At 32.1% G+C, this 25,706-nt stretch overlaps 1 protein-coding gene across 1 annotated transcript in view; it reads right to left on the minus strand.

The window, feature by feature from the left end:
* Positions 1-25,706, minus strand: part of Hcn1 (hyperpolarization activated cyclic nucleotide gated potassium channel 1) — a 401,014-nt gene that overhangs the window by 110,920 nt on the left and 264,388 nt on the right. The window contains exon 4 of the mRNA XM_004848544.4: positions 13,917-14,135. Within this exon, the coding sequence (XP_004848601.1) occupies positions 13,917-14,135 (219 nt within the window). The remainder of the gene's footprint in view (positions 1-13,916; positions 14,136-25,706) is intronic.

Below are 25,706 nucleotides of genomic sequence, written 5' to 3' on the forward strand. Positions count from 1 at the left end.
ATGCAAATATAAACTATAATTATCATAAATACATATATATATGCAGAGTCCACAAAAACCTAGACACACTTCAGCACTTTGTTGTAGTAATAAATATCTAGAAGCTAATAGCCACCACTTTGAATACCTCTTGTAATTGTAGAGGCCAAAGGTAACTTGTATTAATCTCATGATGTCTCAATAAATTTAGTATTAAAATATTTATACAAGTTTTTCTTTTCTGATATATGCTTTTTGGTGAACTCTGTATATGTAATATCCATAAAATGTTAAGTAATAAATATCTATGGGAAATATAACAAGGGGTTTAAGTAGCAGCATAGAACACAGTCTCAGGTTCCTTGATATACTTGTAATTTATTTAACTATGGTTGGTTGCAGAAGTGTAACTACCATCTAACAGTTAATAATAAAAGTGAATAAGAATGATGAGGAGCTACTGTTTAATGGATAAAGTGCTTTCAGTTTGGTATGATGAAAAGGTTCTGGATATGATGATATTTACATATCACAAAAAGGAGCGGTAGATATATGAGGAAAGATATGAAACTATATTCAAATGTATTGTTCAGGAATAATGCAAGAACATGAAGAATAAGTTTAAAGCATATGAATCTACCCTCTGAATATTCTATGAATAGTGTATCCTGAGAAAATATTCTGGAAGAATTTAAGCTACACTGATATCCTCTCCCACCACAGTCCTTAAGCATGGGTCTAAGTAAGAACACTGGAGCCAAAATCATCTCTTTCTTTTTATAAGTTAGTTATATCAGGTATTTTATTACAGTGATGAGGAGCTAACACAGTAACAAAATATAAAGAAATCCTTTTCTTTCTTACATAACAAGAAATTTCTTGAGACCAAGAGATTAAGACATCCTGTTACTTGTTCCAAGTGAAGTTAATTCCTTTTTTCTATACAAAACTAGAAAAAATATTAAATGTTATTTCCTTTTCCAGAGAAAATGGCACAGTCAAGAAGAGTATTCTGTGAGCATAGTAATTATTAGCAGCTATCTTCAGCCACACTGAATCACAGTGTTTTTCTTTAGGGAACACTTGTTATGATACTGGAAAGCTCCTTTCAAGAGAACAAGGCTTGATTTCTTACACAATTTCCTAAAATTAATTTACGTGAGAATCACCATAATAATTATAGGATTAGCAGCTACAGAAATGAAGAACATAGCCTGTTAATGAGGCTATGTTAGCTATGTTAGCTAATGTTAGTAAGGTGTATAATCTATAAAATATGATCCTTTTGAAAGTAATTTAATATTTTTTTGAAAATGGTCTGTGAAATTCTCAGAAGTAGCAGACATTGGCTCTACAAGACAGGAAAATTTCACATAAGCTACTACTTAGAACGTAGATTCTAGTGTGCCCTTCCCAACATCATGGAAACAAAAAGCCAAGTACATATTCTACTTTTTGCTACATCTTCTGTGTAAAGGTGGATTAAACATTACAAAGCGATGGTCATTAACATGTGAGACTAAATTAAATAGAAATGCCATCTATGAACTTGGCTTATAATGTAACTTGATTTTTAAAGTTTGGCGGGTTGAACTAATTCATTCTATTGCTAGAAATGACAAAAATCATTCTCAAAGAGATTATATAACTTGCTGCGGCCACACAGTTATGGTGAAGCAGATGTACTATTCAGCCTCCCTTCAGCTTGATACTAAATAGTGTACACTTTCAACTATAACAACTGATGTGAATGAATACTTTACTAATGGAATTTTTAAAAACACTACATTTAAAATTTGTTACAGATTACTAAGCCATAATACTTTTGGTAGATTTTATTGCTGCCACATCTTGTCTTAAATATTATAACTTTTTCTAATTTTCTTTAAATATTTAATAATTGTAACTTTAAAATATGAGTACATAATTTCAAGCTACAAAACTAAATTTAAATTCCATGACCAAATATGAAAACTATTCACTTTCATCCATTTAATATAACTTGAGTTATATCTAGGCAATGCCAAAACTACTTAAGTTTTTTCAGAAACATTTAATAGTAAAATACAAAAGAATAAGAGTCATCTTATTTATTTTTAAGGTAAGGTAATATTTACACAATCCTCCATTCCAAGAAAACAAAATAATGAGGGCAAAATTCTATGGAATTAATTGTATTTACATATACTCAAAAGTAGTGAAATGCTCTCTGTTCTGAGTAAAATTTTATAATGCATTTATTCTACACTCTTCCACCTCCTAAATAGAAAATAACTCCTCTGAGAATTTGCTAGAGAAATTCTAATGATAAAAGGTTAGCAGGCACATTATGCACTAATGTTTCCCTTTAGAAATTTGTGGAGAATTAGATTTTTTATAAAGCTGCTTGCAATGCGAAGTTCATTTCCTTTCTAGTAAATCAAGTACGTCTACTGATCTGATAGATGAATGAAATCAGATATCAAAATCTCCCACAGATATCTGAGTGATGTTACATCAAATACAAAAAAAAACTTTGGAACAATATGAAATCTGTGGTATACTATTTTTAGTCAATGAATCTTATGAAAATTAATTTTCTAAAGTGAAAACACTTTATGCAGCCTAAAGCATCCAAATACTGAAAAATTATAACTTTTAAGTGAAAATTGCTTATATTTGTTACCTTGCTGACCTACCACTTCAGTTTACTAAACATAAGGGCTCAGCCAGAAAAGAATTTCCTTATGTTACTCATTAGATATTTGATTTTTTCAAATAAAATTGTTTATATAATTGAAAAGATCTTTGAATAATGATTTTAGCTCACTGTTAGGATGTAATGGTGTAATTGTGAAGGTTGTAAGAAAAATAAAACTGCTGTAATAACTCTTTACCACTCTTATTAATAAGATGTATGGGTACTAAATGTATTTATTCTGCCTGAAATCAGGTTTTTTTAACCTCTAAAATGTGAATTAGAGAAAATAATAATAAGGATATCTAAATAGAAAGATTTTCCTACATACCAGTACTGGAGAAATCAAAAATTTAATCTGGAGGTGCATAAACTAAGAAAATATTTCTATCAATATTATCTATGCAGCATTAATTATCTGGATTCTAATTCAATGATGTAAAATATACGTATGTTCTAATTTTGGTAAGCTTGATGCAGATTCATATTCAAAATACTATTTGTTTGAACTTTTTTGTGCATTTACATTCCAGTTAATATCTAAAACCAAACTCTAGTGGAATGTTATTTTATAATGTTCATATAAAATATGACTACTACTATTCCTTATGCTAGATGTTTCAGATTGCTGATAGAAGTGATTATTGCTATAATTATATAAACAATATTTTACTAAATTTTGAAAGTTTAGAAACTAGTTGTCTATTTATAAAAAGAATAGATTTTCAAATTTTAAAATTTTAAATATTGTGACTTTCCCAACCTATAACTTCCTGAGGATTACATAATTAGAAGGCTACAATAGTTTTGTCAAGAAGCCAAGAAGAATGAGTCATCTACTAAGGGAACAAAGTATTCCATATGCACAAAAAAATCAGGCAATTAAAACTTCTACCCTTTCACCCCTTAAAACAATTATCTTTAAAGTGTATTTCAATGATTATTAAAATTCCTTTGCTTTTTAATACTGAAAAATGAGAAAAAAATATGGATAAATTAAGTGGTGAATGTGATTAAAAATAAAATAAATTTGACAAACTGGAAAAAATTACATAATTATCATATTCTCCTTGAACCTACTGGAGCTATTTGGGAGTGGTCACAATCTTTACTGGGCATGGTCAGAAAAGCCTCTTATCCTCTGGTCTCTAGGACCAGCTCAGCTCTGTAATCTGCCCAGTACCCAAACAGAAGAAACTGTTATTTTAGTAAAAGCACATTTATAAACTGATCAAATTTGCTGGAACACAGATGAGGAACAGGTGCCCTTCTACCAGAGCCTGTATCAAACCAGTTGAAGACACTTGGCATTATTCTACCCTGTACTGTACTGCATCCATTCTGACATTTTATCTTCCTGTTTTCTTTCTTATCCTGTGGTCCTCCCCTCATTCTCTCCATTTCTCCTGTTTTTCTTATTTCTCCTCCTCCTCCTCCTCCTCATTCTTTTCTGTGTACCCACCTTTACAGCTCTGCATCTGCTTTCAATATGCTGCTTTTCCACTAGATTCAGGGGTGGAGTTTATTTGAGGAGTCATTAACACTACCAATGTTAGCTCCAAACAAGCAAGATATCTCTGTAAATTACTAAAAGATGATTCAGTGCTCTAATGACCAACTTGCCACTTGAAAATAAAATAAATCATATATTAAAGTAAACCCAGTTGTAGTGATGCACATTTGTAATCCCAGCATGCTGAGAGGTTGAGGCTGTAGGATCAAGCCCAGCCTGGGAAATTTAGTAACTTAGAAGAACACATCTCAAAATTAAAATAAATAAATAAATAAATGAGTATGAAGGCCCTAGGTTTAATCCCCACCACCATAACACACACACACACACACACTAAAATTAAGTATTTTTCCTCCTCGTTGGAAAAAAAGACTGAAATAATCTATTTGCATCACTTGATAGCTCAATCCTTTTTCAATAGTTCTTAGAAAACTATAATACTAAAACTGGAGACCATAAATGTGCCAATGCTAAATATTTTAATACAGCTTTTCCCTCAATTTTATAAGCAACTTTCAAAATTTTATTTTATTTTATTTTTTTTAATTTTTATTGGTACCAAGGATTGAACTCGGGTCCTTGCACTCACACAGTAGACAGCGAAACCAGTGAGCTAAATCCCCGGCCCATTCAAAATTTTAGTTCATTGATTTTAAGAATAATTTAGTAAAGCAGGTGGATAGCAAGAAATGTTTTCTGAATGAATATATTATTCTCAGATAATTTTACTTGGCAAAACTAAATAATGAATGTGAAATTTAATCATTTATATTATCATCTGAATAAATGTTCATATTTTAAGCAAAATATCATTATAGTCATAAAGAAGTTAAACATACTTCATGAGGTTTATAGTTTCTTTATAGCTCAGAAAATTTTAACTTGTTTTTAAATGCACATCATCATTACATTCAGTTCTAAATGAGTTCTTGCCTCATTTCATATATTCTTTAAAAAAAATACTTACTGTAAAAAGTAAATTATAATTTATGATAAACAGATTATAATCTTGTTTTATACAAACTGCCTTTCATTGAAAATGATAGAGAATATTTTGTGTTAGTTATTCTGAATAAATGATCAATTAAAATAATGTTATTGATATGTAAGTTTTTTATTCAATAAATTTCTTAATAACAGTGAAACCTGTGTTAGTAAAGAAAATACTTTCCACTAATGTTTTATTTGAAGACATTTCATTATTTCTGGTGTAAGACAAAGTGAAAAAGAAGCCTTCTAGGTAAGATATTTGAAGTTTCTAACAGATGGCTTAACAGGAGATATCATTTTTTCCTTATATTTTGTTTCTTCCACCACTTCTTGTTCTGTATTCTCAAATCTTCTATCTTCTATATTATAATCCGGTCAAATAATTCAATGTCTCAATGCTTGCCAGTGTACAAATGACTTAGGTGTTTTAACTGCTACTATTATTTAAGTACTCCATACTACATTTGAAGAGCATGAGTTTCCCAGGAAATTCCAAACATTTCCTTGCCTCAACATCTTTCTTCTTATAGGCTTACAGTCTTCCACTTGAATTTTTTCTCTCCCTCTTTCCTAAGGATAGAGTTGTTACCTGGTCATGGAAATGCTCAGCTAGACTGAATTCAGTTTCCTTGGGTAGCAATGTCACTAAGTCATCATCACTGGACTGTAAGGGTCATGTGTTTTTCTCTTGTCTTCTCTGCCTCTTGTCATGCCATGGAAGACAGAAATATCTGTGGCATGGGTTCAGACATCCAGAGAAGAACAGTAGCCTACACCAGAAATTGACTAGAAGTATCAGCATCTGAGATCTTATTTAAAATGAAAATTCTTAATATACCAAGGACTTTAGAAATGGGCCCTAGAATCTATTTTCACAAGCTCTCTAGATATTTATGATGTAGACTAAATTTTGGAAAGCAGCATACCAAGGGGTAGAGGAGGAATAACTTTGAAAAGCCAGTGGCTATGTAGGCAGAGGCATCTCACTGACCTGGACTTTCATTTCTAAAGTTTATTTGTGAAATTAAATCATTCTTTAAGCCTCTCAAGTGTTGAGTCTCCTTCTTACAGAATCTTAGTGTTTGCTCTAAATACTATCTTTTCATTTGGGATGGCATGTTTAATATTTCCAAATGTTAAAATTGAAATCTTCCATGAGTCTTTCCAAATTAATGCTGAATCATTCATCTAATGCCAAAGAATACTAGGACATTTTTATTTTCTTCTATTTTACACACTGTTGACTGACATTCATTGAAAAATTAAAAAGGCAAAATTCTAACCTCTCTTTCCATTTCATGTTCTTAATAGACTGTCATTGCATTTAAGCCAAAATAGAATATAGTAAACTAGGCTTATAAGGTTCCTACTAATAGATATCTGTCAGTCCTTCCTGTCTCATTTCACTTCTCTCTCTACTTTCACTAGTTTTCTTTGTTCTGCTCTTCAATTGTGGCAAGTGTTTTCATACCTCCGTGATTTGGCCCAAGATCGCCAACTTCAGTAACCTCCTTTTATACATCCTTTCTAGGTCCCTCTTTAAATATACCACCCCCCATAGCTCATATGATTAGGCAAACTCTTAAAAATTTATCATACTTTACATTCCACTTAATAGCTCTTCAAACTATTATATGATACAGTACTTTCTATGAATCATGTTACTTGGTGTTGTGACCCCTCCTCCCCCATATACTCTACTATAAACACCTGATGTAGGAAAGTACAATGTCTCTTTGTTCACTATCTGGAACTTCACACGTAGTAAGCTTTAAATAGATGGATTTTAATAGATTAAAAATTATTTCACACTCAACCAGAATGGTGTCTTCACTCCGAATACTATTTGATACACAGTAACATTGTTGCCAGTGGTTTTATTAGAGTTGTCTGTATCTATCTACAATGCTAAAGTTCCTGATTAAAACATGTAATGTTAATGATTCTATCAGCAAGTGTTTTTAACATGATGAATTTCACTATGGAACCTTAAAATCTAGGTAGAATTATACCATATTCTGCACACTATTGTGATTTATTTTCCTAAAAGATAGATTTGAATATAACATACAATTGCTAAACTTTTGGTGATGACATCCTTCTCCTAATGTATTATCTCATGACTTCAGAATACAAGTCCATTTTCAAGTGAAATAAAACTTAGGCTTCTTTTGCATTTTCTTTAGAAATGATGCTTTTGCTTATTCAAATTGCAAAGTTTAATAGTCTTCACATATGTGTACCTCTGATCTTTACATACTTTATTCCTGTCTGCAAGGAATCTTCTCAAAATTAAAACTCTTTTCTGGGAATGTTATTCCCTGATAATTATCTGCCTGGTGATTCCTGCACCCTTTTAGACCTGTTTACAATGGATCCAAATGATCAGAGTAACCAAACTCAAGTTACATGGAGGATGACTCTTGTTCAATGTGAGTTCTTGTATAACTATTGGTTCCCTGCCCATCAACTTCTGTCCTTTGAAAGTGGTTCATAGTGTATTTACATTTTATGAAATATAATGCACACATATCCACTAAAAGAAAACACTTTAAGGAGAACTCTGAGAAGATTCATATGAAATTCAAACATTTCTAAAAAATGAAATCCTTGGATCAATCAACAACGACAAAAAAAGAAAAGATCAATCAGCAAATGAAAATGAAGTTCTATTTTAATGCTGTTATAAGAGACCGTCACATGTGCTGTCAACCCTAACTGTAAACTGAAAGGGATTAAATAAGGCTTAGTGAGGACAAATCTTTTCACAGTCCTGAAACAGTGGATACCTATGATACACACATAAGAAATTTTAGAATTGAACAAAAGTGTTAGTACAAAAATCATTATTGAGGAAAAGGTGACACTTTCTTCCCCAGTAGAGTAAATCAAAATATAAAAATTGAAAATCAGTGGTGTAAGAAATTGTCAATTGGTAAAAATCTTCTACTCATTACTTAAATTAACAGACTCAAATTCCCTCCCTTTACTTAATCTAATATTTATAACTACACTAAAACTAAAATGATTTTCCCAGATGAAAATATAAAATATCATCGTTCTACTGGAAGCCTGATTTGGAGCAGTTCAAGTGACTACATTAAAAATCTCAGAAAGAGTCCCAGTCCTAAAACCTCTAAGATCAAAGAACATTTGCCAGTAGTACCACTATAACATATCAGAGCATGTTAAACTCGTTTCCCAGCAAGCAAATATATGGAGTAGCTACAGAGAAAATTTCATGATTAATTAAAGAACCATGTGGTTCCTCCTAATTCAGGAGACATGTTTATGATATTCTTATTTAGCAAGAGAGGAAGAAACCATTTACAAATTATGAAGGAAGCCAAGTGAATTGGTTTTGTCAAATGGACATGGATTTTAGAGGTATTCCCTCTCCCTAGGCATGATCACAATGAAAATTAAGATATAGTCTTTGTAAATAGGGGAGGGTGGAGGGCGTGAAGGGAGGGCTAGGAATGGGGAAAAAATAAGAACCAAGATGCATTATGTAAAGGTAAAATTCCTAATGAGAAATGTAATTGTGTTGTATACCTACAATGTACCAAAAAAAAAAAAGAAAATTAAGATATAAAACCATTTTACATTGAAGCATTGGTTTGATATAATTTTCTAAGGTCACGATTCTTCAAAAGCCTTCTGCTCTTTTGAAGACAAATACTACCACATTCTACCAAAATCAGTAAACCAAATTAGCAGCTCAGCTAATTAATTTCTTGATATAAAGAAGAGCTGTAAAGTAGGATATGTCTTTTTTGTTTTAACTAAATAAAAACATCACTTATAACTGAACACAGGAAAAACTATTACTCATGGCTTAATCATTACTCTAGCCATACAACCCATTTTTAAATTTGATACTTACACTTAAGGATAGCAGTGACAAATTCCACATCTCTGTAAGATAAAAGGTTTCATCATGTTCTGAAGCAAACATAGTCCTGACCAATTCAGTACCTAATAAATTGCTTCAAACTTGATGTGAAGGACTCAGATAATATAACTTTTACTTCTGGAAGGAAGTAATAAATCTCAGAATTCCAGAAGAAAAGCATATTAGTTTAGTTTCTAAAATGTAATCAATTAAGTGATAGATAGATAGAAAGATAGATAGATAATAGATAGATAGATAGGTAGATAGATAGATAGATAATTGATGGATAGTCAGTCTGGGATCTAAATTACATGTGAAAACATGTCAGTAGTCCATGGACTGGGGTCTGGCTCTTGACAGGAAGCCTAGATTTAGTGTCAGAGACAGGGAAGTATAAGAGATTGTCAAAGAGAAGAATACATTTGTGCTTCTTCATGAACAAGATCTAAACCACACAAGAAGACCAGCATCTCCTCTTAGGACCTGCCCAAAAGCAAGGAACTCTCAGCAGACAGAAGCTGGAGAGGAGCTGTGAGATTCCTAAGTGTCTTATCTAGGCAGGAGAACTCAAAAGGCTTTAGCTAAGAAAGCAAAAGGATATCGTAAGAAGAATATTTGCTTTCATCATCTATGGACCTACCTAACTACACTAGTTTAGCACATCTCCCAAATACATTAAGAATGCTTCTTTTTTTCCCTTCTTGTCTTGTGCCATGATAAGAAGACAATAGCTCCTAGTAGCCTCATGACAAGTGAGAGAAAAGAGCCCATAGACCAAGCCTCCTTTATCACTCCTGGCTTGTAGCCCCAATAATCTATAAGTAGGAGTAGGAAAGGATTTATTTTTCACAGAAAAGATGAATCTCATTTGGCAAAATTAAAGATAGAATTGGAGACAAAACTATAATTCTTTTTGTTATATCTGAAGTTGGACTTGTTCAATAAGAAGCTATAGAAACTATGTAAATTCTGCTAGTGTCAAATAAGATCAAAGAACACATATTATGAAAACAATTTTTCCCCAGGAAAAAGTCTCTCTATCTGAGTAAAGAGGGAAATGTATTTCCCTGAAGAGTAATAGAATGCAAAACATGAAAACCCATGAAACCTGCAGCATAATTTATGACTTAAATCAAAGTTTGATATGCAATATAACAGCATAAAAATTATCACATATTTCTGGTCAAGATACAAAATAATAATAATTATAATGCTTGTGATGAAATTGATGATGATGATGACAATGAAAACCCTATATTCCTGCAGATTATTAGCACTGGTTTATCATGCAGTTAAGGATCTCATAATCAAAGAACCTTATGCCACTGCTTGGGACAATAGGGTTGCTTAACATAGGAAGATCCAGGCTGGACAGATTTTTCCTGGGCAATAATAATTAGGTGACTCTGAGAGTCAAAAAAATAAAAGTAAAAAACACTGGGCTAGATAACTTGTAAGAAAACAACTTTGGTTGGTTTGTTCACTTAAGACTAATATTATGATGCACGATAGCAGTAAGTACAGTATTAGGTCTAGAAATAAATTCTGGAGCAAAACTAGGTGGGTTGAATGCAAGTACATGGCAAATGAGTACTATAAAAGCTATTAGTGACAGTTTACTTCTTTTACATAAAATATATTATTACTGGGTGATGAGAATGAAGATTATACAAATATTAATTCTAAAGGCATCTTTGACAGGTAATTCCAAAGTACCTAAAGCAAATATTAACCATGGGAATTAAGCATTTCACCAAATAAGTCAAATATATAATTATGACACAGTAATTCTACTGATAGATACATTCCAAAAGAAAACAGGTCCTCAAACAAATAATTGTACACAGAAGTCTATAGTAGTACTATTTACAATACCCAACAAATAGAAACATCCCAAATATCTATCCACTGATAAATGAATGAACAGAAGGTATTACTTCTATACAATGGAATATTATTCAGTCATAAATAGGGATAGAACACTGATGCACAATATATTGGAGATGAACCTTAAAAACACATTAAAGGTCTTATATCATATGATTACATTTTTAAGAAGCATTCAGAACTGGGAAAATTAATGACACAAAGCTAACTAGTGGGTGGCCTGGAGCCAAAGGAGGAGGGACCAGGGAGTAATTGTTGAATGGATTTCTCTCAGGGTAATGAACATGTTTTGAAAGTAGATGCAGGCACTGGTTATACAATATTGTGGATGAACTAAATGTTACCAAATTGTACTCTTTAAAACAGTCAATGGTGAATTTTATAAGAATTTACCTACATAAAACTAATAGTAACTTAGGAAGAAAATCAAAATGGTCAAATCACAAAAGAAGCTGCAAATCAATCACATATTATGCAGATCTGTCCTATAAAATTGATTGAACACAAGCTTGGTGGTACATGCTTGTAGTCCCAGCATTCTAAGAGGCTAAGACAGAAGGATTGAAATTTTAGGCCAACTCAGGCAATTTAGCAATTTTGCAAGAAATTGTTTTTAAAATAGGAAATAAAAGAAAGGACTTCGCTATGTTGGGTTCAGTCCCCAGTACCATAAAAAGTTTCAAAATTAGATATTATGTTCATAAAGGTAAAATTTTGAAAAAAAATAACACATCGTATTGAATGTGTTAAAAAAGTGGCTGGAGATTTAGCTCAGTGGTTCTGCCACCTGCCTTGCAAGCACAAGGTCCCAAGTTCAATACCCGGTACCAAAAAAAACACAAAATTAACATAGTGTCTTATACTGGTTGGAACCAATACAATTCTACATAGGAAATAATTTCATTAGTCTAGAACTAAATTTGTTGAAAGATCTTGTGCCTATATGTGTATATAAATATTATATATATAATGGTAACTTGGTTTATGAATTCAAATCTCTCCACAATTCCAGTCACAAACTGAACTAGATGAAAATCAAATCAAATTTCCCCATAAGGTCAACATTGAACCTAACCATTGAATTTGATTCAGTTCTCATCCAACTTGGTTTGTGACCAGAATCGAGGAAAGAATCAAGTTCATGAACTGAGGTACCACTATATAGAGAGATATTTTTAACTGTTCTTTATTATATTGCACTGAAAATGAAAAAATAAAAAAGGTTAGTATTAGCCCAGTATCCTTGCCCTCTTTCAAGCAGTTATAAGATCAAGAACTGGATGATTTAAATTACAGCAACCATCATAATATCTTTACATATAAATGTCCCCAAATACATAGTTAAATAAATTGCTTTTCTAAGTTAAACTTGACTTATATTGCAAACCCAAAAACATAAAATAAGGTGAATTTATTTAATATGCAACATAATGCTCATAAATGCAATCTTGGAAATAGACGATTTATTTGTTTTTAAGAAAATATACAGCAGGCCGGAGATTTAGCTCAGTGGAACTGTGCCTGCCTCGCAAGTGCAAGGTCCTGAGTTTGATTCCCGGTACCAAAAAAAAAAAAGAAGAAAGAGAATAAAATATGTAGCAATGATGAAGGTAAAATTGACAGAAAAGGAGCATTTTTATTTAGTGCAACTGAAAGTGGGAAAGCAACAATGTAAGAGTAACTTCAGATATTCCATATTGTGTTCTTATTTTAAATACCCATAAAATTAGCCCAGTTTTCAGTCAAACAGCCTTGTATAAAAATCTCTTCTCCCTTATACTTTTTGTTCTTTACAATTTAATTTGGGGACTTTATTTTAAAAATGAACCTCAAAGCAATTTTGGTGGTAGATCTTTTCATTACTTCAAAAAAAATACAGATTTGCTCATTTTAATAGTTAGTGCTGGTATAATTACTTTCAAGGGAAATATCTAGGCTTCCTTTCTCCTATTTTGTGATTATAATACTGTAAACAAAGAAACAACTGAAACGATGTTCAATTCTTTTGAAAATAATCAAGTCTAAGTTGTTACACCAAGATTAAGAGGTATGTAGACCCATTTTAATCATTATTTTCAGAAATGCTCTTTGGCAAAGTGCATGCTATATGCACTGTCATGAACAACTGCCATATATACATTATTCTTCTTCCAGGTAGAAAAATTCGTATTTACTTGTCAGAAAGTAATTGATGTTTGATCAAGAATATTAATGGTGTCTAGTTACTAAATGTAACTAGCCCCAGCCAAAGAAATTAAGTACATTTTTTTAAATGCAATGAATAAATCATTGCACAAACTTACTTTTTTCCTCTCTTTTGAGAAAATTTTAGAGAATCAGTCATTTTAGTTAACACATATTGCATAAGAATGGATGACCAACCAATTAATACATATTTTTAAGATTGGAAGGTGTGGTGATTTGTCTAGCTATTGAGGCAACAAGTGTTAAGCTAAATTTTGTAAAATAAATTATGATTAAAACATGCACAGAGGGGCAAATGCAATGGATGTCTGTCTCCATTTATTCAGCCAACATTTTTCTAATATTTACTCAAGAAAAGTTTATGCTATAAATATATATATGTATATATTATATATATGTATAACATATATGTATATATAATATACATATAAAACTGTTGGAGGATGATAGAATATGAACCATGAAAATAAATATATAGAGAAATCCTTACAGTAGATCCTTTACACACGTACTTCCCAATGATTGCTTATATGAGCTTCAAATATTTTGAAACATTATGTCAATACAAAATAAGATTTTTTTTAAAAATCTAGTATTGACAGAAATAAAACTAAGTAAAAGTTATAGGATCATCTTGAAGAAAACTCAAAATATCAAAATAGATTGTGTTTTGCCTTAAATGTTTTAGAGTATTACATTTTCAATAGATGATAGATTGAAGGCAATCAATTCAATTTATTAACTGGTTGAAGATAAGAGAAATAAAATACCTTCTCTTGGTATTGCCGCCTGGAAGAATCCAATGACTGGATTAAAGCAGTGGCATGGCCGACAAACATGGCATAGCAGGTAGCACCGACAATCATGCTCAACATGGTAATCCAGAGGTCAGACATGCTGACTGGGGCTTGGGCTCCATACCCAATGCACAGCATGTGACTCATTGCTTTGAAGAGTGCATATGAATACTGTTGTCCCCAAGAAACATTCTGGAATATGGCAGAAAAAAAAATAGATAAAAGCATTAGGATATTATGAAAAGAGAATATAATCTGTACACAGAAGCACTATACAATAATAAATACAGAGGTAAATACAATAGATCATTTACACATGTACTTTTCAATGATTGCTAATCAAATGAGTAGATGTTATTCAAATCTTGCCTAGCACAATAGAAATTGCGTACTGTTAATATGTGCATCCCGGTCAATGTTAAGTTTGCTGTTTCTACACCTAGAGTTCTTTGGGGGACAATGGTATATCAGATAATAATGCCAAGAATGAATGCTGATTGGCTTATTTTAATCACTTTAAAGCTTCAAGGAAATCTGACCATGGTCTAGTTGCAAGCTGAGAAATGCAGCTGCTTGGTGTGAAGTATATGGGCCTAGGTATAGAAATTTTTTATCAAAACTGTATTGTGCAGATTCTAAAAGTGATAGATGTGTGGAGTCCTTAATCATTTTATCTTTTGTCATGAAAAGCAAACGGACATATCTTGGAAATACAGTTCCAATAAATAAAAAGATTTCCTTAAAGATCTGCCTCAGGATAATATATCTCAGAGTCCAAATATTAGAGTTGAAGATGGGTGAATATTTTTGACTTTTTACAAAACAATAAAATAAAATGAAAAGGTACAAGAAATGCTAGAGATTTCTTGCACTTCTCACTCAGCTTTTCCTATGGTAGTACCTTACAAATCCCCGTATGTCAAACCAGAAAGCTGAAATAGATAATCCACTGATCTCATTCATATTTCATCTATTTCAGCATACTCATCTGTGTGCTTATGCATTTAGTTCTATGTAGTTTTATTACACAGATGGGTTCATATATTAGTCACCACAGTTAAGATACAGAATTTTGTCCCAACAATGATCATTTATATTGCCTTAATATTGAATTTAATGCTTAATGAAAATGTATGCAATGATATATTAATGTTTTCTCTGAAATTTTCCATAATTTGCAGAGGTAATGCAAGACATCGGTAGTTTCATGATTTGTTTATATTGAAAATGCTTGTTTATGAATTCTATTTTTTCAGTTACAAGAAAAATTTAATGCAAAAACTGTCTTCTTTGCTAATAACTGGTTCATTTAAAGCATCATAAAGGGATATAGTGTTATTTTCTACAAACTGTGATGATGTTTAAAGTTAATTTGTTTTTCTAAGCATGTAGACTTTTTTTGTATTGTTGCAGTACTTTTTATTGTTGCAGTTGGATGCATTTAATGCAGTCTGCATGTGTATACCTTTTTATAATAATTTATTGACAAAGATTATCACCTGAGTCCTGCATGTACTATCATGGAACTTAGACAAGAGATTTCATATTTGTGTAGGTGCTAACAGGATGGAATTATGGTAGGGACTGGCAGACAGACTTCTCGTCATGAGTGCTAAGCCTCTGGCTTGAGGAGCCATTCCTATCTCTCACAATAACTAACATTCTTACTTTTGCTGATGTCACTGCCACTTGCTAACCTGGGCCCAATTTTGGTTTGGTGATACATAGGATTCCAGCTTTTTCAGTCAGATGCATGTGAATAGGGAGGGATGAGAAGGAAAAGACATAAAAAGAATTGAGAGGTGTTATGTACACATAAAAACTCCCCATAATAAATATAATCATTACATACATCAAACATGTTCTATCTATCTATCTATCTATCTATCTATCTATCTATCTATCTATCTATCTGTCTGTCTGTCTAAAGAAAAGCCAAAATGAATAATCTTGGAACACTGAGGCTACTGCTGACAAAAAAATATCCAGACTTGAAAAGGTTGAGATTTATAAAATGACATATGTTATAATTCATTATGAAATAAAGTCATGTCATTATATTAAATTATCTGCATATACACGGGAGGGGAGGTGTTTCATTGATCATGTTTTAGAGCAAAATTGGATGAGGCTGGATGAGGTGGGACATGCCTGCAATTTCAGGACTTGGGAGCTAAGGCAGGAGGATCTGAAATTCAAGCCCAACCTGGGCAATTTAGCAAGACCCCGTGTCATATTACAAAGGATAAAATTGACTGGGGTTAGATCAGTGAGAAGGCCCTCAGTTCAATCCCTAGTATTCTCTTGCAAAGAAAGATGCATTGGAGACACTCAACACTTTCACTGTGATTGAATTAAAGGCAGAATAAATTTTAATGATGGTATATAATCTAATGCAAGATTTATCTCAACACAAGGAGATATTTAAAGAAGGCATGTTAATAGCATGGAAGTGTTTAAGGAATTATGAAATGCCTCAAACCTCTATAAATGTGATTAGCCAATTCAATATAAGTTCAATAGATTTTTCTTATTTGTTGGAAAACCCTTGGAAACACATTTTTAGTAGAAGTTCTCTTTACTTGCAAAGATTAGTAATCAAATTAGTATAATTAAAATTCATGTAGGCTGTTAAGTAGTCTGTTTGGTAACTCCTATCCACAGTATTCACTCAAAGCAAAGCTAATTCATAACCTGTTCTAAAAATGTTTAAAGCAGTATTGAGACCATTATTTATGTGTACTATGATACCACATTTGTAATTGTGGAATTGTAAAAGTATTGAAATTAATTATATAAAACTGTGTTTATTTAGCTAGAAAAAATCCAACTAAAATGGAAAGATACTGTCAAAAAAAAAAGAGGCATGTTACTGAGGCATCTTGATGTACTTGAAATATGGTAGAAGTAATTAAAAAATCCACTGGTGTGTACAATGGAAACAATACATCAATTCTATTAGTATCATCTATTTCTAAAACAATGTGATAAAATAGTAAACCTTTCTCTTTATAATTTAACTATTTCACATAGTTCTTTACAGTTATAGAAGCCTAACATCCACCCAGACGAAATAAATTATCTGCCCCAAGATGCCAACAGTGGTGAGGTTAGGCAATCCTGTTGTACAAGGTGAATGTAACAAAGTGTAGACATAGAAAACAGTTTAAATTTCTGAAAAGCATACCACAAAAGTAGAACTGAAGTAGTATACAAGCATCAAAAATAAAATATAAAGTTTTTGCAAAACTAAGTTATTGCTTCCATGAAGAGTGGTGTCTGATCATTTTAAGAGCTTTCCTTTTACTTGTTCATCAGTTAATCTCTTGAGATCTAAGCATACTTTTTCTTCTGTCAGAATGATGACAAAATATGAAATTTGCAGTAAAAGTTAAAATTTGTTGATGCATATAATTATATAGTTTCTCATATTTATTTTAATATTGTACATTATTTTTAAATAAAAATTAAAGAAAAATCATATTTACATTGCTTTTCCATTAAATAATATTTTATACTGAGTTCATTAATGCTACTTATAAAATAATCTCTAAATCAGACATTAAATATTTGAAGTGTAATTTTTCAATTATAATCAGGTTTCCAAGCAACTCAAAATATTTTCATGGGGTACCTTTTTGTATAAACAAATGTACTTTACATACATATAAATATTAGTAGATGTATTTTTATATATGAATATGTGTATTCATACACATAAACTTCAATGGAATAAGCATACACTAAGATTTAGACCTTAGGGCTGGGGACTTAGCTCAGTGGTTTCGATGCCTGCTGCATAAGTGCAAGGACCTGAGTTCGATCCCCGGTACCAAAAAAAAAAAAAAAGATTTAGACCTTATATATTACTATCACATTATCGCATTGCTTTTCTTAATGGTCTCAATATGTAACCTGATTTTGTTATTACAGTAATGAATGTAAGGGTTACAGAAAATAAGAAACTTGCTCAAGATCACAAACTTAGAGGTACCAAGTTGTAATTCAAACACAGGTCTTCTTGAACAATAATATAAGCACCAGTACAGCTACCATAGCCATTTATTTCATAACCATTTGCATGAATAAAGTCATGATAATTATTAAAATAGGGCTTCCAAATGTTTTGAGAACATAACCCTACATCACAGAAATTTTTGTAATTTATGTTTCATCTTAAGCTGCAAAAAAGAACCTCTACTATATCTTAAGGAAATTTAGAAGAAAATTATCTAAGGTTTTCATTAGAAAAAAACTCTCAGAAAAAAAATCTGGTGAGTTTGACACCAAATAAGATAGCTGGAGCATCTTAGTTCTTACTTCATGTAAAGGTGCAAGATCCCAACGATGAATGTAATTGTATTTTATACCTAAAATGTACCAATAAACTTAATTAAAAAAAATGATAGCTGGCCATACAATCTTACCCCATTTTTATATTTTTCTACTGGAAGAGAACTCTCAGCAGGTACTCCTTATCTCCATCTGTCCCCAAAGCTTAGGATGGAGAAAGCTAGCCTTTTATATAATGACAATGCTCTTCTGGAAGGATATCCTCATCTGAGACTGTATCCTCTAGGGTATTGAAGGTGCAGCTGGCACAAGGAGACAGGTTCAATTTGGAGAATTAATTGATGTTGTGTGCTTTAACTCAACCGCCCAAGAAACGGAAATAATGACATTATAGTTCCTAACTGCTGTTATTTAATGTTCACCTTTAAATTAATTTAGAAGTTCTAACCAAGGAGCTATATTCTGATGATCCTTAAAATATTAGTTAATCTCTTTTGAAACCATTCTTAAATTGTCAAACTCTGCTCATAATAAGGTTTGATCAGATTCATCACGTTAAAACCTACTACAACTAAAGTAAAATTAGTGATTTAAAAAACTATAACTCTTTATCTACCTCAAATTTCTTGTTCATAAACAAAGCAATTGCCTGTTATATAAATGAGCAAGCAAAGCTAAGAATGTCTTTTCAGCATATTTGTAGTCCTTTAGCGCTTATTATCAATTATTAGATCATAAAACTTATTAAATATGCATTTGTGATAATGTTCTTTTAACCATATAAGTCATTAGATTTTCTTCCTAAATAATTTCCATATAAGTTGATTTATATAATAAGTGGTGCAATGTGGAAAGAATTTAGGATTTTTTTGAAGATTAAATGAGAGATAATATAAAATGCTGACAAATTAAAAGGCTATAAATAAAAGGACTAATAAATAATTTTTTATTTTCTGCTTAAAATAGTTCTAAAAATGAAAGGTTTAATTTATTAATTATGTGTTTACATACATGTGTGTGTTTGAATTAGCAAGCCTATGCTTTCTGCTACTAGGAACTATGGTAGATTGACTTTGGTTCATAGATTTATAGAAATTTCGAATTGTAAATAATCTGAAAATAATTAATCTCATTTTATGATTAAACTCATTTTATGATTAAATTTCAGAATTTCCATGATTACATGATGAAAGAATCCAAGTGCATAAATAATAAAACAAAAAATCCATACATTCATAAACATATTAAGAGTACCTGACTTCATTTTATTCTAATATGTATGGAACAATACATCTTTAATTCATAGAAAATATTAACTTACTTCCCAAGGTCTTATTTGGTTTGTCTACAAATGGAAAAACAAATACACACAAAAGCACAATGTCATATATCTGTTTGCTTGCAAATATTGTTTCTATTTGCATAAGCATAGTAATAATCAAACTCCATCAAAAACAAAGACACTGAATATGATATATATATAGAGAGAGATCTCTTATAATAAGAATCTTATAGATAGAATGATTATCACAATGACCTTGTAATAACTAGATAATTCTTTATTATCTTCAGTTTCCTGGTGATTATAAACTTTAGTTTTATTAGCTTGCCTAGGACCTCAGAGAAAGTAGCAATATCTCATCACTGGATCTCTGGCTTACTGGCTGCAGATACACTGAATTTCAAATTTCACCTTAACAAATGCTGTCTTATACCCTGCTATCATATGGTATACATTTAAGAAAAAAAAAGTACAGTCTGGTTAAATCATCTCCATTCTGAAAGTTGTCTTGCCCACAATTGCCAGTTATCAATTTCTGACATATACGTTTATAAGGTTGGTATCTATTTGGTTATATAGAAAACCATTACCGAATGCTAAAGTTATTTCTATCATATTTTTTCTACTAAGTTTATTGGTACATCTTAGGTATAAAATACAGTTACATTCATCATTGGAATCTTGTATCTTTACATGACATATCTTGGTTCTTATTTTTTCCCCATTCCTCTGCCCTCCCTTCACCCCCTCCACCCTTCACTATTTGCAAAGACTTTGTTTTCATTTTTTTCTTTTCTCATATTTTTTCTTTTCCCTTCTTTCCTTTCCCCTACCCCTCCCACTTCTACTCCTTTAGGCCTTTTCTTCCTATTACACAATGTCAATTATACATTTTTAAAATTACCATATCAAGATTTAGACTATATTACCATAGATTTCACAGAATTTAAAAGGATATAGAAAGCATATTACAAAAATCTTTCTTGAAATAAATTTGACAACTTCTAATAAGTAACTTGGAAGACAAATTAATGAAACTAACTCTGGAGGAAATACAAAATTTGAATAGCACGCATTAAAGAAAGTATATTCCTAGCTTGAAAACCTACCTATATGACAACAGCAGGCTCATATACATTTTAACTGATGAATTATATCAAACATTTAAATCAGAAAAAAGAACAAACACTTCTCCCCTCATTTTAGGAAATCAGCATTGTGCTAATACAAAAACTGGATAAAGATAATAGAAGAAAAAAGTACGAACATCGATAAAAATTTATTTAACAAAAGAAACTATTAGAAGTCAGATCTGGCAGTATGTAGAAAGTGGTTTAATTATAGGGATGGCAGTGTTGGTTCAGCATTGGAAGATCCACCCCTATAAGTAACATTTTAAAAGAGGAAAGGTAAAAGCCACATGATCCTGTCAGTAGTTGCAGAAAAAGTATTGGACTAAATTCTATAGCTGTTCATGGTAAAAGCTATCAGGAGACTAGAAGTAGAACAGAACCTTTTCAACAGATAAGCTGTGTACTCCATACTTCCAGCAAAAATGCCTTATATGAATGGAGAAGATACAATGCTTTCTCCCTAAGGTGGGGAGCAAGCGCAGATATGCCTACTCTTCATCTGTGCATTAAACTTTGGAACATAGGCTCAAAGCAAAATAGTCTGGCAATAAAAAGAAGCAATTAGCATACAATTGGCAAGGTAGAAGTAAGATCTTTATATGTAGATGAAATGATCATCTACAGAGAAAATACTAAGAAATCTCTAGGAGCCCCTAGAACTTGTATTTGAATTTAGCAGGATTAGAAAAAACAAGGTATATATAAAAATTCAGGTTTATGTATACTTGCTATATATGAAGGATTGGAAATTTGAAAGTTATGTAGGAGTACAAAGGACCTAGAAAAGTAAAAAAAAAAAAAAAGTGTTGGAAGATATTTATTACCTAATTTTAAAACTTCCTCTACAGCTGCAGTAATCAAGGCAATGTTGGCATAAGGAAAGACATATAGATCAATGGAATGAAACAGAGAATCTAGAAGTAGAACCACACATATATGGTCTACTGAGTTTTGAATGATTATTTAACATTAACATTTTATAGAACATAAACTCAGTTCAAGAGCAGTGGAAAAGCTAGTGTTTTCAGCCAATGGTACTAGAACACCTAGTATCTGTATGTAAAAAATTAACCTTAACCCTTTATTTCTATACATAAAAATAACTTGAAAGGATCTATGAACAATATGAAAGACTAAACCTATAAAACTTTAAGAAGAAATTATAAGGAAAAATGTTCATGAATTTAGGGTAGGCAAGAATTTCCTAGGATACACAAAACATGATGCAAAAAAGAAATAAATTGATAAATGAGATTCCATCAAAATTTAAAGCTTTAAATGTCATCGTTAAGAAAATGAAGTGTCCTTAAACAGACTGTATTTATAATACGCATAACCTAAGCCCAGAATATATATAGAACTCTTACAGCTCATTAATAGACAACCCAATTAAAAAGTAGACATAAGAAGATGATAAATAGCCCATACAGATATGTATTGACTTATCATTGTCATGACTTTTTTTTTTTGTTGGATTCTCCCCCTTTGTGTTTAATTTCTTGTCACACCCAACGGATTAATTCTGCTGGGCTTCCTGGGGTTGTGATCCTCATTGTCTTTTCCTAGGATATTGTCTAAAAACTTTGGAGTGCTGGTCGGGTATTCATGAAGTTCTTAAGGTGCTCTTTGTCATGAAAGTATCTTATTTCACCATCAATTTTGAAAGATAATTTTGCAGGGTGCATCCATCTGGGTTAGAGGCTGTTTTCCTTTAGGGTTTGAAATACATCACTCCAAGCTCTTCTTGCCTTGAGGGTTTGCGTTGAGAAGTCCGCTGTGATGCTAATGGGCTTTCCTTTATATGTGATTTGTTTTTTTTTCTCTAACTGCTTGTAGAATTTTGTTCTTCTGTTGGGTTTCTGGAATCTTAACAATTATATGCCTATGTGTAGCTTTTTTATGATCAAGGCTAGTTGGAGTCCTATATACCTCATTTATTTGAATATCAAGTTATTTTCTCATGCTTGGGAAGTTTTCTGCCATCACTTCTGTTTTTTTATGTCATCTGAACTCTCTCCTGTTTCTTCATTGACTCCCATCAGTCTTATGTTATTCTTCTTTGCATCATCTAGTAGCTGCTGGATTGATTTCTCGTGGTCCCTTACTATTTTAAAGCAATTTTTCTTTTCCCAGTTGCTAATTGCAATCTTATATTCTATGTCTGAAATTCTGTCCTCACATTGGCTCATTCTGCTGTGTAAGCTTTCAATGGAGTTTTTAATCTCCTAGAAATTTGTTTGTATCTATTTCATGGATTCCATTTGTTTCCTATGTTGGGATTCCATCATGTTCCTCAGTTCCCCTATTTTTTTATCTGTGTCTCCTCTAGATTTATTAATCATGTCTTGCACTATTGGCACAATCTCTGCTGTTATCTGAGAAATTATTTCTGATTTCTTTTTTTCCAAATACTCTTTTGTTGCCAGTTCAGGGAGTAAGGGTGGTTGAGTATCAGATTGTTTCATCTTGTTTCCCTTTGGGGTTGTTTTTGGTGATCTGGAAGTCTGGTTTTGGGACTTGTTTACATGTCTTCTCATTTTGATGGGGGAGTTGGGGGGCGATTGCTGGCACCCACGAGGCTCACCTCCTGTGCACTGAGGGAGGGGGTGGTACTTCGGCCCAGAAGCCTCCTCTTGGGCCCTGGGAGTGGCTCACCTCCTGTGTGGTGGGGGAGGGGGTGGTACTTTGGCCCAGAAGCCATTTCTATCATAATTTTAAATGATCAATTAACATCATTCCCTTACCTCAGAAAACTGCCCTTTAATGTCAATCTTGTTATATCCAGCTAAGTAACAATTACCCCAGTCAGCAACAATACATATTACGTAATTCTATAACCATGACTTAGATTTCATACAAACAAATAAAATACTCAATTACAAGTAATGTTAGAATTTGGTGTATTGCTTAAGCAATCTAACAAGATAACCCTAGGAAATCCTCTGCCATGTAAGCCTGTGTAAAAAGCAAGAAAATACTGAGTACTTACCACTATTTTTAGCACCCTCTCAATTTAAAGCTTATTCTGTGATGTGTATTCACAGTAAGATTTCTATGTCAAGTTAGCCCTCTGAGAGAAAATTCTTTTTTAACTTCTAAATCCACATAATCCCTATACAAATGTAAATTTTATAATGTATAGACTCCTTGATCTCACGTCCAACTCCACAGAAAATTCAAACACCAAATAGAACTGAGGCAAAACAGAACTTCTTAGATCAAAAGAATAAAGCCAAACATTCTTTTACTAATATTTAGAATAGTTAAATCACTACAGTTTCAGTTGTCTTTGATAAATAAAGTCTTCATTTGAGTGTGTGTAGCTATACGCAGATATTATGAGAGAATAAGGGGGAGAAAGGAAAGAAGCAGAGGAGGGGAATGGAGGGGAGGAGAGAGAGGAGGGAAAATGGAGGGTGCAGGGAGAGGGACAGGGAGAGAGAATCTTTCTTTTTAAGGCTCAGATGATCTCCCACGCATATCCCTGAATTTATGTGGAGACTTATTAGGAAATCTGTACCCAACAAGCACATAAAGAAGATTATTGAAGCAAAATCTGTTTGATTTCCTTTTTTTTAACTTCTGGATTTTGGTTCTATCAGCTTACAAGACTAGAAAGATGGTGATTCATGAGTAATTCCTATTTCTGATAAGCTCTTTTTAATTCTCTAAAATCAGAACAAAAATAAATGAACACATTTTACATATCCAAGCATGGAATTACTAACCAAAGAAAATAATGTGAAGCAGGTTCCCATTGAACTTTAATGGATTCTATGTGAAATCATGCTAAAGAGGATATTCTAGCTATTTCCTTATGGCAACTAAGGTTATTTTTTCGTGTAAAAAAAGAAATTTTTACTAAATTATTGATGGTTAAAAATATAAAGACAGATGATGCCTAACTAATATTATAACCCATTTATGAGTTACTGGTTTCAGGAACAAAGAAAAAATGGAAAATATAATCAAATGGACCCAGAAACAGAGTATTCTTAAATCTTTCCACCAAATTTTCATTTGCTTCCATTTCTAATATCAACATCGGCCACATTCTGACCATTTTCCTAGAAGGAGCACACTATTTAGTGCAATTTCTATAGAACACTGATCTACATCTTAGCCAGGCAGAGGCCAAGTTTTCCTACATTGGCAAACTAACCTTAGGAACATATCCGACAGATTGTAAGTGGGTTTTGCCTTACCTTTCTCACATGTGAGAGGAAACAACACTATGGCTTTCTGGCATAACTATTGAATGCCTTAATAATTAACAGCATTCATTACTTGGTCAACTGGGACTGTTCAGGAAAAGAAGTAAACATTCAAAGCTTAATGATTTCTCCTGCGCATCATTTCTGTGAGTCATGCCAGTTTTTTTCCAAGCTAGTTCTATCTGGTCCAATGATTCAATAGCTTTCTATCTTCACATTTCTTTAGGTATTACTGACAGGCTAGTAAAATCATTTGTATATATTTGGGCATGAGTATAGATATAAGTCTATCCTAGGCTGGCCTGGAAGAGGAATGAATTCTTGATACGTTTTATGTAAATAACTAGCAGAAATAGAATAAAAAGGAAACTGTTTCATACTTAAAATAGTACGATAACCACAGGAATAATAAGTGGCAGGAAAATGTGGCTAAAATAGTGATCTTGATAACATTAGCGATAAAGGAAAAATTTTATTTCAGAATGCACTGAGGCATTCCTAAAGACAAGTTGATAGCAAACTAAGGGATTTTTGAAGATAGTAAGCTACCATTTAAATTAATTATTCATAAAAATCTTCATGAAAATAGGTGCATGAACCAAAATGATCAGAAATATCTAATCTAAAAGCTGGATTCACTTACCTCAAAACTCAGTGACTTGTTTCTAAAGCCTAAGAAAAACAACTAAATATTTGAGCTTTTCAACTGATCGTGGATGTTACCAAATTGAACCATTAGGGGGAAAAAAAGAAGAAGTTCCAGAAAACAAACCTTCACAGCAAATCCATCACTATTTTCCTATAATCAAATAAATTGGAAGGCATCATATGGGCTCTGGAT

Source organism: Heterocephalus glaber, unplaced genomic scaffold, assembly GCF_053883595.1.
Source record: "Heterocephalus glaber isolate CG9 unplaced genomic scaffold, H.glaber_assembly_v1.0 deba00001538, whole genome shotgun sequence".
NCBI classification, from domain to species: Eukaryota; Metazoa; Chordata; class Mammalia; order Rodentia; family Bathyergidae; genus Heterocephalus; species Heterocephalus glaber.